The 15,460-nt window shown below is 29.2% G+C and overlaps 2 protein-coding genes and 2 pseudogenes across 3 annotated transcripts; 2 read left to right on the plus strand and 2 right to left on the minus strand.

The window, feature by feature from the left end:
- The first annotated feature begins 2,525 nt into the window (after positions 1-2,525).
- Positions 2,526-4,378, plus strand: LOC111306708 (1-aminocyclopropane-1-carboxylate oxidase homolog 1-like). The gene is made up of 3 exons (XM_022904516.2): positions 2,526-3,160; positions 3,262-3,583; positions 3,756-4,378. Exons 1-3 carry the CDS (start codon positions 2,631-2,633, stop codon positions 4,011-4,013), a joined length of 1,110 nt encoding a protein of 369 aa, XP_022760251.1. The 5' UTR covers positions 2,526-2,630; the 3' UTR covers positions 4,014-4,378.
- A 3,245-nt stretch (positions 4,379-7,623) lies between these two features.
- Positions 7,624-11,368, plus strand: LOC111307390 (ATP-citrate synthase alpha chain protein 2-like). The gene is made up of 12 exons (XM_022905402.2): positions 7,624-7,801; positions 8,126-8,302; positions 8,383-8,544; positions 8,672-8,752; positions 9,277-9,328; positions 9,477-9,591; positions 9,682-9,763; positions 10,107-10,202; positions 10,372-10,470; positions 10,568-10,684; positions 10,791-10,907; positions 11,025-11,368. Exons 1-12 carry the CDS (start codon positions 7,703-7,705, stop codon positions 11,082-11,084), a joined length of 1,257 nt encoding a protein of 418 aa, XP_022761137.1. The 5' UTR covers positions 7,624-7,702; the 3' UTR covers positions 11,085-11,368.
- A 512-nt stretch (positions 11,369-11,880) lies between these two features.
- On the minus strand, positions 11,881-13,501 carry LOC149512657 (uncharacterized; annotated as a pseudogene). The gene is made up of 3 exons (XR_016331908.1): positions 12,694-13,501; positions 12,361-12,501; positions 11,881-12,282 (listed from the first exon to the last, which is right to left on the minus strand). The product of XR_016331908.1 is annotated as an uncharacterized LOC149512657 (transcript).
- Positions 13,502-14,036: 535 nt separating this feature from the next.
- Positions 14,037-14,697, minus strand: LOC149512658 (uncharacterized; annotated as a pseudogene).
- Between the last annotated feature and the right edge of the window lie 763 nt (positions 14,698-15,460).

Below are 15,460 nucleotides of genomic sequence, written 5' to 3' on the forward strand. Positions count from 1 at the left end.
ACATACATATAATTAGAGTCTATGTGGTATAATTGGAGCTTTTGTAAAAAAAAAAAAATGCTGTTTGAGTAGAGTTGTTCTAAAAATTTTGTAAAAAAAAGTTCAAATAACGTTTGGTAAACTTAATATAGAAATATTGTAAAATGTTGAAAACTACTTAATAGTATTTTTGTATATTTTTATTGAAAAAATAAAATAATCAATTTTATTGAATTAAATCATAAGTTTTTAGGTGAAAGAAATAAATAAAATAAAGAGATATTTATGTTAATTAGAATAAAAAAATAAATAAAAATTGAAAAAATATAAAATGTAATAATATAATCCTTCTTATAATTTTATGAATTGTGTAAGAATAAAGTGAAAAAGTAACAAATTTCATTAAATTCTTGTTATTACTATTAACACTTTGTTTAAGAAATTTTGATTTATAATTTTGTCTCTAAAAGCTCAAATTTGTTTTTCGTATAAACTAAAAATAAAGTTTTGAGAGTCAAACATCTTACTTCTATATTATAATTTTTTTGTTTTTAATATTTTTGTCTAAATAATCAAAATTTTATCCTTCACCCAGATAAATAAGTTTGCATAAGGCTGGTTATTATTATTTCATTGCTTAAGGTCGCTCCAATAACATTATATAATTTTGAGATAATACATCAGTTGGTTCTTAAACTATTGTAATTTTTTAATATGGTATCTATACTAAAAAAATTTATAATTAGGTACCTAAACTTTATTTTCATATAATAAGCTGTCGCAACCGCTCAATACTATTAGAATAATGCTAATGTGGTACTTAAATCTAACATGGATGATGCATAGCTATTATGTGGTAGTTATGTAACTGTCACATGTTATTTTTAAAAAAATAATAATAATTTTTTTAAAATTTTATTTTTAAAACTTTTTTTATTTTTTTAAAAATAATATATGATAGTCACTTCTCAAATCACATAATAATTATGTATCATCCATGTTAGTATTTAAATACTGCATTAGTATTATTCTAGTTTAAATATATGGCGTTAAAAGTTTGGAGTAACTTAGCACATGGAAATGAAGTTTAAATATTTGGCTACAAATTTTTTTATTTAGATACCATGTTAGAAAACGTGCAATAATTTAAAGCTCAAATGAGATATTATCCCTACAATTTAAGTCTATTGGTTCAAGGAAAATTTAATTTTTTTAATTCTAATTTCTTTTGTTTGGTTCACATGGAAAATAATAAAAAAAGTTTAAAAAATATGAAGTAGGTGTGATAACTATTAGAATCAAATCAATTTCGGTTTAATTTTTTTAAATAATGTATAATATTATAAATTTTTAAAATTTAATCTAAATCTAAACAGATCTTTTCTCGAGATCGATCCTATCTGAATCAAATTCTACTAGTTTGATTTGGTTCGTTGATTTTAAAATTTATTTTTTATATATTATTTTAATATAATTTTTAATATATTTAAAAGATTTATATATAAAATAATTATTTTTATTTTATAAAAATTTAAAATATATATAAAAATTAATAAAAATATATAATTTAATTCAATTTTTTTCATTTTTTACATTCCAATCCAAAATTCAATTCAAATTTAATATATGTATTTAATATCCAAATTTAATTTAAATCAAATAAAAAAAAACTATTCAAATTAAACCATACATTATAATTTTAAATCAATTTTCGATTTTCTCAAATTTTTCTCGACGGGTAATCTGCAATAACTACTCTGTCCAATTTTCATTTTAAATACGGGAAGAAAATGAGAGATCTAATCTTGAAAAAGAAAACGTCTGCTCCTAAGGATCTGACTTTGTAACTCCGGAAAAAAAAATCCTGAGGATCTGATGACCCTATCACTATCATATATATATATATATATATATATATATATATATTTATTTATTTATTTATTTAGTAAAAAAAAATTTATATTATGGTACAAATAATGATGCTATAAAAAGTATTTGTAATAAAAATTATACACATTTTTGTGATAAAAAATAATTTATAATGCTTATTTTAACATAAGACTTTTATGTTATAAATAGTTTTTTTTTCTTACTTTATAAAAAATTAAATCATGATTAATGAAATTAAAAATTTAACCTTTTATTAAAAAATCACATGTTATTTACAATTATAAATAGTATTGATATAAGTTATTTAAAAAATTTGTTACCAAAGTAGAACTTTTTATGTGAAAGGGAGAATAAAAGCAAAAAAGCAAAAAAGCAAACAAAGAAAACTAACTCTTTAAGATGGTGGTTACGCATAGTGGTGCACCCATAAGTAACAAGGGCAATTGAATTGGGATAAAACTTACAGGAATTGACAATAACTTTTTCCAATTGAATTGACAGTATCAAGCGCAAGCTCTTCCATGTATACCAATCAAAGAGAAAATAACATGGCTGTCATTTAATTGGTGCAAAATACGTCAGGAATTTTAATTTTATTGATTAATAGGAAGCTGCAAAGGCGTCTATATAAACCCAACAAGTTTAGTTCAAGCTTCGCCCAATTCCAAATTCTCAGTCTCTTGGAATATTAGTAACAAGAGTGACGTTCATTTTCTCAGCGCATTAGGCAAAAAAAAAAAAAAAAATTAGGCAAAAAGAAAATGGTCGTCACAAGTACAGCGACAGTGGAGTCTACTTATGACCGGAAAAGTGAGTTAATGGCTATTGACAGATCCAAGGCCGGCATAAAAGGACTCGTTGATGCTGGATTGGCTAAACTTCCAAGAGTTTTCGTGCACGATCGCTTGAATCTTGAGATTAAGTCAGGGCCTCCACCTGCCAACGTTGAGATTCCAGTCATTGACTTGGGAGGTGTCGACAATGACTCCACTCGACGGGCAGAGACAACGAACCAAATCAAAAATGCTTGCCAGAAATGGGGATTCTTTCAGGTGGTTAACCATGGAATCCCTGTAACCACCCTGGAGGAGATGATCAACGGCATTCGTAGGTTCCATGAGCAGGAACCTGAAGCCAAAGAAGAGCTCTACTCCCGTGATGAATCCAAGAAGGTTACATTCAACACTAAAATTGATATGTCACAAGCCTTGACTGCCTATTGGAGAGATACCCTGACATGTGTTATGGCACCTCGTCCCCCTGCTCCTGAAGAACTGCCTGCAGCCTGCAGGTAAAATCACACGATGGTCACCATCCAACATGGAAAACGACAGCAATTGCATTACTCTTATTATTATTATTATTAATTACCAACTTGATATCATTTGGCAGGGAGATAATGCTTGATTACACAAACAATGTAATGAAGTTGGGGGTTACTCTATTCGAATTGTTAACAGAAGCTCTTGGGCTCAAACCTAACCACCTCAAGGAGATTGGTTGCGCAGAGGGACTTTATGTTATGGGTCATTACTACCCAGCCTGCCCTGAACCAGAACTGACTATGGGCACAGGCATCCACACAGACAGTGGTTTCCTCACCGTTCTCCTCCAGGACCAAATGGGTGGTCTCCAAGTCCTACATGACAATCAATGGATAGATGTTATCCCCATTCCAGGAGCTCTTATAATAAACCTGGGAGATCTTCTACAGGCAAGCCAACGATTACATTAATTTAGAATTAAGACAAGTTGCAATTGCCCACTTATTAAAAGTGTAAACAATATGGAAAACCAAAAATCATCTTGGGTGATGTTATTGTCAGTGATTAATAAATTTTGTCTCCGTTTGACTAAGACAAGTTTATTTGTGTCTTTTTTTGCAGCTGATCACAAACGATAAGTTCATTAGCGTCTATCACAGAGTGCTGGCTAAAAATGTTGGCCCAAGGATATCAATTGCTAGCTTTTTCCGAACATATATTCAGCCAGATAATGCCTTAAGAATGTATGGACCGATAAAGGAGCTGCTCTCCGAAGAAAACCCACCACTTTACAAAGAAACCAATGTGGTCGACTACTTTAAATTCAAGCACATCAAAGGTGTAGAAGGGACCTCTGCTCTGGCACATTTCAAGCTCTGAAAAACTGGTTCAAGCATAAAATAATTTAGAGGACGATCGATGAAGTTTTTCTACTTTAGTTGGACCTTCAATTCTTGCCTTTACATGTGTCAATAAATTAATCCCGTTTAAGGGAATTAACTACAAGTCATGTCTCTTATTTTTTTCTTTTCCGTTTTTGGTTCCTAGAATATGCATATGTGGTTGATAGTGATAATAAAGCTCAAGGATGGAGGTCCTCTCCAATCTTGAATATTGGATTAGTACCAGCTACCTGCCTAGAGATGCTCTCCGTCTCTGTAACTCGTTGGTTTCTTATTGTTCCATTCGTCTCCATTTGGAAGTGTAACTTTTTATAAATATTAATATTTTTCAATTTACGTTCATTGTTCTTTCCTTCTTTTTTTTTTTTTTTTTATCAAAGCATATATCACATTTGATAAAAAAAAATGACATTAATATTTTCAAATTAAGATCCTCTTGCGCTAATTAATTTTTGAGGTGGTTACAGAATCTCTCGATGAAAAAGCAATTAAAAAGAATGGGTTTAATTAATATCTTAAAATATTATTTAAGGTTAATTAAATTATTAGTTAAAATTATATTTTGTGTTAAATGTAATAATTAACACTTAATTTTATGAGTTTTAATGCATTCAAAATTGTATTATTTAATATAATAATTCTAAGAGTATATTTGATACATAAAATTATAATAAGATAAGATAAAATGATATTATAAATAAGATTAGATTAAATAATATCATCTTAGTTTGTGTTTGATATATGTAAAAATTAAGATAGGATAATGTTATATGCAAAAATATAAAAAATATTATTTAAAGTGTTTTTATACAAAAATATCTTAAATAATATATTTTTAAAAATATAAAAAAAATTATTTAAAGTATTTTCTATACATAAATGTTTTAAATAATCTATTTATAAAAATATAAAAAAAATTATTTAAGATGATTTTTCATACCAAACTCTTTAATTATAATATAAAAAAACTTTTTGGGATAAAAACTTATAACTAAATTTTAATCACTTTCAGATATATTTTTCAAAAGAGTAATGACTATTTTATTATTTTTTATTCAAATTAAATTTAAAAATAAGATAAATTTTTTTTTCAAAAATTTTAAAATATCATAAAAAGATGTAAATTTTTTATTTTAAGATTTTAAATACTATTAAAATTTTAATATTTTTTACCATAATCAAATTACTATAAGTCAAATATGAAAATAAAATATTAACCAACAAAATTTTAAAAAAGAATTTATATATTTTTCCAAACGTATTGTTAACGATTTGGTTCATGTGCATTCACATGCGCAGTCCTTCCTTGTTTTTGTTAGCTTTCGATCGGACAGTTTTGGTATAAGTTATTGATTGGTCGTAGATAGCTTATATGTGGCCAAAAAAATTGAATAGAGATAAGTTACATGTAAAAAGTATCCCAACCACCGAGCGGACTTTTAAAATAGCTTTTGTTTTTTTCCCAGCTGCCTCTGCAAAATAACGGCTAATAAAGTGGCCCTTTTGATCGCGACAACTTTTGATTTATTAATAAAATGTTAAAATTTTAATTTTAATAATTCAATTTTAATTCTTGATAATTTTGAAAAATTTTATTCGACTTTTTACCGTCAAAATTTTTTTTTACCACAATTAAAAATGAAATGTGTTACAAGAAAAGAAGTCTTGTATTCTCAAACTGTATCTTTGTGAGAGGGAGGGAGGGATATGCACATGTGAATCCTAATAATTTAGGAAAAAAAAAATCAATCTATTCATTTTGTTAAATTTATTGGCCAACTGACCATTAAAGATGTTCATGTGCGTCTAAGATATTTTTAAAGATTTGGTCAATAATCATGCCAACTAGATAAAACTCATTTAAATATTTTTAGTTTAAATTTATTATTAAAAATATTATTATATTAATATTTTGAAGTTTAAAAATATTTATTAAAATTAAAATTAAATAAAAATAATTGTTTAATATAAAATATTTTCACAAACCAAGTTTTAAAATTGTTTTCAAGTTTGATCCTTTTCTTTTCTTGTTCTCTTCATTATTTTTTTTTATTCCTCTCTAATTGTTTTTTTTAAAAAAAATGATTCCCATTTGACAATCTATTGTCATGTTGGATCTCTTCATTTTTCCTATCTGTTTTTTTTTTCTTTTAATTTTATATGAAAGCAAATTAAAGAAAAAATTGTCATAGCAAAATAAAAAAAAAATTATTCTCATATGACAATTAATTAGGTATTTTAATTTATCATTAACAGGCGAAATTTGAATCTGATAATTAAAATTAAAAATCAAACACTATCAATAAATATTTTTTTCTTTTACATTCCTCTCTTTTTTTTTCTCTTTAAAATTTTTCCCTACTCTTACATTGAAAGTTGTCTCCATAGGGAGATTTTGGAGACAACATTAATTTAATGTATAGATAAATAATAAAATGAAAAAAAAAATCAATGCATCACTAGTAAAGTTTAATAATTTTATAAATGAAATTAAAGAGTTAATACATATTTTTTAGAGTATATTTAAAAAATTAATATAACAAAAAATATACATAATAATATTTTAATTTTGTTTGTAAAATAATAATAATAATTATAAAATTCTCTTTTATATATAATCTATTGATGATGATCGAACAACAAAATGTTCAACGAAAAAAAATAGTGAAAGACGACAATGAATCCTACCAGATCCCGGAATACTGGCCAGTAAGAGAAAACCGGAAACCAGCAAGGCACCATGATTTTCAGAATTAATTATAGTACTTTTTCACAGAACAGACTAGCAAAAGTTTGATATTACACCACACTGGAGTTGTTGATGTTCTTTATTTTTTTAATGAAAAGTAGTTGAAGTTCTACCAGTTTTGTCTGTACTAAAAAAATATAGAAGCAGGGAATCAAAATCAGGTCAAATCATAGGTTTTAAAATTTATATTAAATTTATAAATTATTTTTAAAAAAGTTATTGATTATAAAGTTCAAACTTAAATTTTATAAATAAAATATTCAAACTTACTCAACTCAAACAATCTTATGGGTAAAATTTTACACTTTTAATATTTGATATTCGGTGAAAACTGAAAATGCGGTATTCCCGTAGTATTGACTGTGTTTATAACAAAAATGAATATAAATATTCTTATTTCCTTTACTTATAAAAATTTTTAAAATGAAATAAAATGAAAACAAAATGAAATCTCAATTTATTTGATGAATATTGGTAATGATTCCAGGCACAAATTCCCAATGTTTTGTTGCAATCACAACTTTCCATTGCCCCACTAGGATACCAACCAGCAATATGATGGGCCCACCAGCACCCAATAATTCTTGTTTTGTTTTTTCTGCAACAAGCAAAACATAAAAAAACATTATTTTTCTTTATTATTATTTAGTCCCTAGTCTTATTCATTATTTTCACTGCCCCTCCAATAATTGATTCCTTTTTAATTAAAACAATTATTTAATAATTAAAAAACATGTGCTAATTAGTTTCAATTTTGAAAATTTGCGTACTTATTATATAAAAAAAAAAAAATCTCATACATCTTATAAGATTAGAGACCAAGGCTCAACGCTCCATTACAACACAATTTATTTGGGCTTTCTCTTTTTTTTTGTCCTCCTCGTTCTCCTTTTTCTTCTTCTTGGGTAAATTGAAAAATGGCGAGGAAGAAGATAAGAGAGTACGATTCAAAGAGCCTTCTGAAACAGAACTTAAAGAGACTGGCTAATATCGAACTTCCAATTTGTTCTGCTCAAGTATGAAAAACGAGCCCCGAGCTATTTTTTTCCATGTGCATATAGAACTTAATAAAATTTTTGTTCAATATATGACTCAAAACAAAATATTGAAATCTGTATATATATACTCAGGGTTTTGTTTCATGCATATCTAAGCAAAAGCAAGGAGGAAAAACTTCATTTAAGGCTATAGTTTGTTCATTTTTCAACATGCAAATAACAGGACAGCGAGAGCGAAACATTTTGGACAATAATGTACTTAATTGTATATTCCAATATTGTCTTTGTTTCCATGGGATACAAAAATGAAAGTTGTTCTTTTTTTTTTTTCCAATCTATAAGGTGACAAAATCAACAGACTTTACAGAACTGTTGGACAAAGAAAAATGGTTATCGGCGAGAAGATTGGTTGTCAAGCCAGATATGTTGTTCGGGAAACGAGGGAAGAGTGGCCTTGTAGCCTTGAACTTGGATTTCGCTGAAGTCATCCAGTTCGTCAAGAAGCGCCTTGGACAAGAGGTGATTAATCAGATTTTACTAAATGTCATAAAAAAGCTGATCAAAATCAACATTTTTCTGAATCTTTGTGTTGTTTTTAGATCGAGATTGAAGGTTGTAAAGGGCCTATAACAACCTTCATAATCGAACCATTTATTCCTCATAAAGAAGAATATTATTTTGCAATTGATTCTGAAAGGCTAGGCTGCACTATAAGCTTCTCAGAATGCGGTGGCGTTGAAATTGAAGAGTACTGGGACAAGGTATATGTCAACTTCAGTACTCAGATTTGGTTTCTTTGATATGTTGCTTTCTGTTATATGATGCAGAGAAAAGTATATAGATGTGTTGATATTGATATTGTTGTTGTTTTTTTTTTTTTTTTCTCAGGTTAACTCTATATTTCTTCCAACTGATAGTCCCCTGACAAATGAGACAATTGCTCCACTCATTGCTGGTTTACCTTTGGAGGTTTGGCTCAAGACTCTATTTTCTTCTACATTTTTATCTATTGAGCTTATGCATGCCGTCATCTGGATTTATTGAAACCGGTTGCAGCAACTCTGCTGATATTTAGAAGTTTTTCGAAGCTTAGATTTGTTAAGAGAAAATTGCTCTCGACCCGCGTTCTTCGCAGCGGGATTGCTCTGCTTGCATAGATCGATCCCTCATTTTGATATGTAAAACAACTTTAGAAATAATAACTATTATGTGAAAATTAAAGTGTTTGAGAATCCGGAATTTAGTCCAGTTGATTCATGAATCACCTTTAAGAGATGACATATAATCTCAGTGCCTATAACCCCTTCCAGTATCTTTAGGCTGCGTCTACTTTGTACCAAAAAAAATTGAAGTGTTTGGTTGCAGAACATAATGGACTGTAACATTTTTTAGTAAAAGTAGGTAATGTAGTATAACACTTATTTATGTGTAAATTTCTTCTTGGCTCTTGTTGATGTCTGACATTCTTTTAAATTGCACTTTTGCTGTCACAGATTCATGGGAAAATTTCGGATTTCATGAAAGGTGTTTTTGCCGTATTCCAGGGTAGGAAATGCTTGTAAATCGAAGATTGATGGTTTATCCCATTTTGTTTTAACCTTCTTGTTCTGTTGTCACCTATCAGGATATCTATCCTTAGCTTTTCTCAAATATGCAAGGTATTGCCTCTAATACATATTGTATTTCTAAGCAGATCTGGATTTCAGTTTCATAGAAATGAATCCTTTTACTTTGGTTGATGGAGAGCCATACCCATTGGATATGAGAGGAGAAGTAGATGAGAATGCCGGCTTTAAGAATGAAGAGAAGTAAGCATAAGTCAGAACATCAAAGATTCTTTTCCTATCTAGAATTAAAAGAAAATTGACAAAAGTCCTGATATTTTCAATGATATGCAGGTGGGGTAATCTTGAATTTCCACACCCTTTCGGCCGAATCCCAAGTCCTGAAGAAAGTTTCATTCATGATTTAAATGAGAAGGTTGTTGCTATATTATTTCAATTTTGAAACCCTTAATCTTGACTATACATATATATATATATATATGTATGTATATGTATATGTATGTGTATGTGTATGTGTATGTGTATGTATTTGTATATGTGTATATATGTATACACACATACACATACACATATATACACATATTTGTGCATATATGTATGTGTACATATACATATATATATATACACATATACATATACATACACATACACATACACATATACATATACATACACATATATACACATACGCATACATATATATACATATATATATATATATATTATTTCAATCTACTGGCCTTGTTTCAATATTGCAGACAAGTGCATCTTTGAAATTCACTCTTCTGAATCCCAAAGGACGCATTTGGAACATGATTGCTGGAGGTGGTGCAAGTCTTATATACACCGATACTGTGAGTTTTTCCTTTGACACCAGCTCAATTTGATGCAAAAATCTGCCAATACTAATTTTCTGGCTAAAAACCTAATCACAAGGTTTGAAAACGGAGCTTTGACATTAATCTATAAATGTTCCTTGACCATAACTTTATCAACCAGCTGGTACCTTTGAATCTAAATTAGGTTGGAGACCTGGGTTATGCAGCAGAACTGGGAAACTATACGGAGTATGGAGGTCCAAGTGAGGAGGAGATGTTGAAGTTAGCCAGGGTCATACTTGATGTGAGAATCTTATGACAATTTTCAGTTTCTTCTCCTTTCATTCTATGGTAATCTTCCCTAGATGATAAATGAGATGTGCTGACACTTGAGATTGCAGTGTGCCACAGCAAATCCTGATGGTCGAAAAAGAGCCCTTCTAGTTGGGGGCAACATAGCTAACTTGACAGATGTTGGAGCTACTTTTGATGGAATTATTAGAGCCTTGAAAGAGAAGGTATAGGCCACCATTCACATTAATACAACCAAAAATTCAATTTCATACCTTTCATTTCCCCTTCACTTGCTGAAACAAATATGATTTTTTTCTCTGGCATGAAAAGAAATCTGAGCTTAGAGAAGCAAATATACATATCTATGTCAGAAGGGGTGGTCCAAACTATCAAACTGGCTTGGCCAAGATGCAAGCTGTAGGAGAGGAGCTTGGAGTTCCTGTTGAGGTAACTCATTTCTGGTTTTCAGAGAATAATGTATTCTATTCTTCATGATCTAAGGTTTTTGATGGGGGTTTTTAGACATGTCAGCTAACCATAATCGATATCATGTTTTTCTTTCAGGTATATGGACCAGAGGCAATAATGACTGGAATTTGCAACCGAGCAATTGAGGGAATTTAATTGTTATCAGATCAGAAAATAATTTTGATAAGGATATTAATAAAGAGGAAAAGAAAAAGAGCAGAAAGATGTTTCTTCAATTTGTGTTTGTGGTGAACAACTTAACTTGGCATCTGATTCCAGACATTTTGTTTATTGTTTTCAACTCCTGTTTAATAATCTTGGCTTTTGTCTTTAATGTATTGTCTCTAGATATCATATAAGAAAATGCTAAAATAATTGATAATATGTTATTTGAATAATCATTTGTGAGTAATCAAACAAAGCCGAACGATTTTACATTATTACCAGAAGTTCAGCTGTCCGCTGTTGGAGATATTTTTTATGAATACTAGTGAGGGACTCCGACGCCTGATGCGTTAAATTAATTTGTACTATTTTATTTATTTAAAACAATTTAATATAAATTTAGTATTGTTAAGTGTAGAAAGATCTGTTAAAATAATTGGAAACAGAAGGTTAATATAAAGTTAAATAGAAAATAACATTATAATAACTATCATAAAACATTAAAAATCAAAACTGCAGTTGATGCCAATTACCAGGAAGCTGAAAATTGAATCTAAGTCAATGGTAACAAACGCTCCATATAAGAATTAGCAAAGAAAGCATCGAAAATAGGTGCAAAATTACTAAAAGCTTGCCAAAGGTTGATAAGATTGTGTCTTGCGGCAATGATCATGTGATAGTTACTCTTCAAGTAGAGCATCATGGTTGGCACCAACACATAGCTTGGCACCTTTTCAAGCACCTCATTTGCTATAATTGAAACATTCAAAATCAATGTTAAGAACAATATAGCACCAAAGACCATTAATAATGCAAAAAAACATTCAAGCTAATATATATACATTATCTCTTTCAATTCTGAATCATTTAAAATTGAATAATACAAATGTTAGTTATTCATCAATTTAAACCAAAACCCATATAAAAAAACAACTCAATTGGCAAGCTGTTTGCTCATTGAATGCCTTCAAATGATCAAAAGTTGCAAAATCAATACATGTAAAGAACAAGGAAAGAGCAAGTTTCAAAGCTTACTCACTTGGCTTGCCTTCATACTATCTTTATTTTAGGCCATTCACTATTTACCCAAAGCAATTAGCTCACTGTTTCCTTTTCTTTTGACCTCCACCACCACTTGTATAAGCTTTCTCTTTTGCCCTATTACCTTTGCCTTTATCTCCACTTCCTTCTGCCATTAAAATTTATCCTATTTTTAAACCATAACTAAAGGAAAGGAGCTTAAGATTTATCACATCAGAAAACTAACTTGAATCTTGGTAGTCAAATGAAATGAAATGTCAAAAATCAAGGGTGGCTTTGACATGGTCAACAATGGAGTAAATAACAGCAGCTCAACACCGTCAATCAACGTGGCCATGGCTCTAGCTTGCCAATTCCTGTCTGCAACCTACAAATAAAGATATATATAAGTTACAATATTATTTTATTTTGCCTTTTGGCTAAAATAGAATAAAGATAACAATATAATTGTAGGAGATTGATCAGATTTATTTATTGATGCACAACTAGGTACAACGAAATTTCAATGTATGAAACCTTTTTGGCCATGAAAAATCTGCAATCCTTCTAGAGTAAATGCCTCCAGCTTGTGGCTTATGGTTCCTTTTGATAGACCTTTTAACTATTTCATGGATTTTTGTAAGGAGCCATCCTCCATTTTCAAACCCTTTTCCTTTTGCTTTCCCCTTCTGTTACAAGGGACTGACTCATTTTACATTGTCATTAATCAATAGTGCCATGGCTCTAACATTTATGAGCAACTTTGAAATAGCAATGAAAACCCAAAAACAAAAGACATGCAAAGAGAAATTAAAAAAAATGCATTCTTGAAAACCACAAAACCTAAATCCCATTTAACATATAAATGCCTAACATGAAAATCACCTTAAGAAAACTTAAAAAAAAAAAAACAAAAAACTAAACAAACCCATATTCAATTAAACAACAAAAAAACAATGATAGATTTTACACAAAATCAATAAAGGAAAAAAATAAAGAAAAACAAAAAAAAAAAAACAATCACAGATTATAAAAAATTCTCTTTCACGTGACAGTTAGACTTTCTGCAATAGCTTTGAAATAGCAATGAAAACCCAAAAATAAAGGCTTTGAAATTCAAGTTTAAACATAGTTGTTGAAGTCAAACACAACTGTCAAATATAAAATAGCATAAGTATATACCTGTAAGCAAAGAAAAAAGCTTCTGCTCTATGGTCTCATCCCACTTGGCCTCACAAAAATGACAAAGCATTGCAAAAGAACAAAAAAAAAAAAAAAAACACATGGAAAGAAAAAATCCCTTAAAGGATACATTTTACATAAGGGTGTAGAAGGTTAATATAAAGCTAAATAGAAAATAATGTTATAACAACTATCTTAAATAGTAAAAATTAAAACTGCAGCTAATGTTATAGTCAAAAAAGAGCCAATTGCGAGAAAGCTATAAATTAAACCCAAGCCAATAGTAATGAAACAACCCATGTAAGACTTAGCGAAGAAAGCATCCAAAATAGGTGCAAATTTGTCAAAAGCTAGCCAAAGGTTGATAATATTCTATCCTATAATAATGGTCATGTGATAGTTACTCTTCAAGTATTGCATCATGGTTGGCACCAACTCATAGCTTGGCACTTTCTCAAACGCCTTATTTATTGTAATTGAAACATTAAAAATCAATGTTAAGAACAATATAGCACCAAAGACCATGAATAATGCAAAAAAAAATTCAAGCTAATATGTATGCATTATCTATTTCAATTTTGAATATTTAAAACTGAATAATTCAAATGTTAATTATTCATCAATTTAAACAAAAACCCATAAAAAATAACTTAATTGACAAGCTGTTTACTCATTTGAATGCCTTCAAATGCACAAAAGCTACAAAATCAGTACATGTAAAGAATAGGGAAAGAGCAAGTCTCAAAGTTTACTCACTTGACTTGCCTTCATACTATCTTTATTTGAGGCCATCCATTGTTAACCCAAAGCAATTAGCTCGCCATCTCCTTTCCTTTTGACCTCTACCACCACTTATGTAAGCTTTCTCTTCTACCTTATAACCTTTGCCTTTATTTTCGCTTCTTCATGCTATTAACACTTATCCTATTTTTAAATCATAACCAAAGGAAAATAGCTTAAGATTTACCACATGAGAAAACTAACTTGAATCTTAGCAGTCGAATGAAACAAAATGTCAAAATCAAGGAAGGCTTTAACATGGTTAGGAACAAAGTAAATAATAGTAGCCCCAACGTCGTCAATCAACTTGGTCATGGCTCCAACGTGCCAATTCTCATCTGCATCCTACGGATAAAAATATATTTATATATATAAGTTACAATATTATTTTATTTTGCCTTCTGGCTAAAACAAAATGAATCTAGCAACATAATTGAAAGAGATTGATCATATTTATTTACTAATGCACGATTGGGTACAACGAAATTATAGCGTATGAAACCCTTTTGGCTATAGAGAATCTACAGTCCTTCTAGAGTCAATGCCTCCAGCTCATGGCTTATGTTCTTTTTTACAAACTTTTCAACTATTTTAGGGATTTTTGTAAGGAGTCATCCTTCATTTTCAGACCTTCTTCCTCTTACTTTCTTTTTCTATTACAGGGGACTAACTCACTTTACAACATCGTAAATCAACGGTGCCATAGCTCCAACATTTATGAGCAACTCTAAAACAATAATGAAAACCAAAAACAAAAGGCATGCAAAGAGAAATTATTAAAAAAAAACCACATTTAGAGCAACATGCAACTCTAAAAACCACAAAACCCAAACCCTATTCAACATAAAAATGTCTAACATAAAAATCACCTTAAAAAAAATAAAAGAAAAAACCCACGTTCAATTAAATAATAAAAAAACGACAACAAATTTTACCCAAAATTACTAGGAAAAAAAAAGAAAAACAAAAAAAACCAACAATCACGAACCACAAAAAACCTCTCTTTCTCGTGACAATTAAACTTTCTACAACAGCTTTGAAAATAACGATAAAAACCCAAAAACAAAAGTTTCAAAATTCAAGTTTAAACTCAATTATTTAAGTCAAACACAACTGTCAAACATAAAATAGTATAAGAAAATACCTATAAGTAATGAAAAAAGCTTCTGCTCCATGGTTTCATCCCACCTAGCTTCACAAAAGCAACAAAGCATTGCAAAAGAACCAAAAAAAAAAAAAAAAACATGTGGCAAGCAAAAATCCCTTAAGGGATACTTTTTATATAAAGGTGTATAAACTAGTTTGAATCTCGTTACATTGAGATTAAATATTTTTATTTTAAAATATAAATTTTTTAATATTTTATTTTAATGAAAAGTATAATT

Source organism: Durio zibethinus, chromosome 22, assembly GCF_047325235.1.
Source record: "Durio zibethinus cultivar Kanyao isolate XHJ-2024 chromosome 22, ASM4732523v1, whole genome shotgun sequence".
Classification (NCBI taxonomy): domain Eukaryota; kingdom Viridiplantae; phylum Streptophyta; class Magnoliopsida; order Malvales; family Malvaceae; genus Durio; species Durio zibethinus.

Excerpts from the sequence above, each read along its gene's own strand:
- LOC111306708 (XM_022904516.2), top strand. The coding sequence starts at position 2,631 with ATGGTCGTCACAAGTACAGCGACAGTGGAGTCTACTTATGACCGGAAA. Across the intron at positions 3,161-3,261 it reads GAACTGCCTGCAGCCTGCAG|GGAGATAATGCTTGATTACA; the intron begins GTAAAATCACAC and ends ATCATTTGGCAG. Across the intron at positions 3,584-3,755 it reads ACCTGGGAGATCTTCTACAG|CTGATCACAAACGATAAGTT; the intron begins GCAAGCCAACGA and ends CTTTTTTTGCAG.
- LOC111307390 (XM_022905402.2), top strand. The coding sequence starts at position 7,703 with ATGGCGAGGAAGAAGATAAGAGAGTACGATTCAAAGAGCCTTCTGAAA. Across the intron at positions 8,303-8,382 it reads AGAAGCGCCTTGGACAAGAG|ATCGAGATTGAAGGTTGTAA; the intron begins GTGATTAATCAG and ends TGTTGTTTTTAG. Across the intron at positions 10,908-11,024 it reads AGCTTGGAGTTCCTGTTGAG|GTATATGGACCAGAGGCAAT; the intron begins GTAACTCATTTC and ends TTTTTCTTTCAG.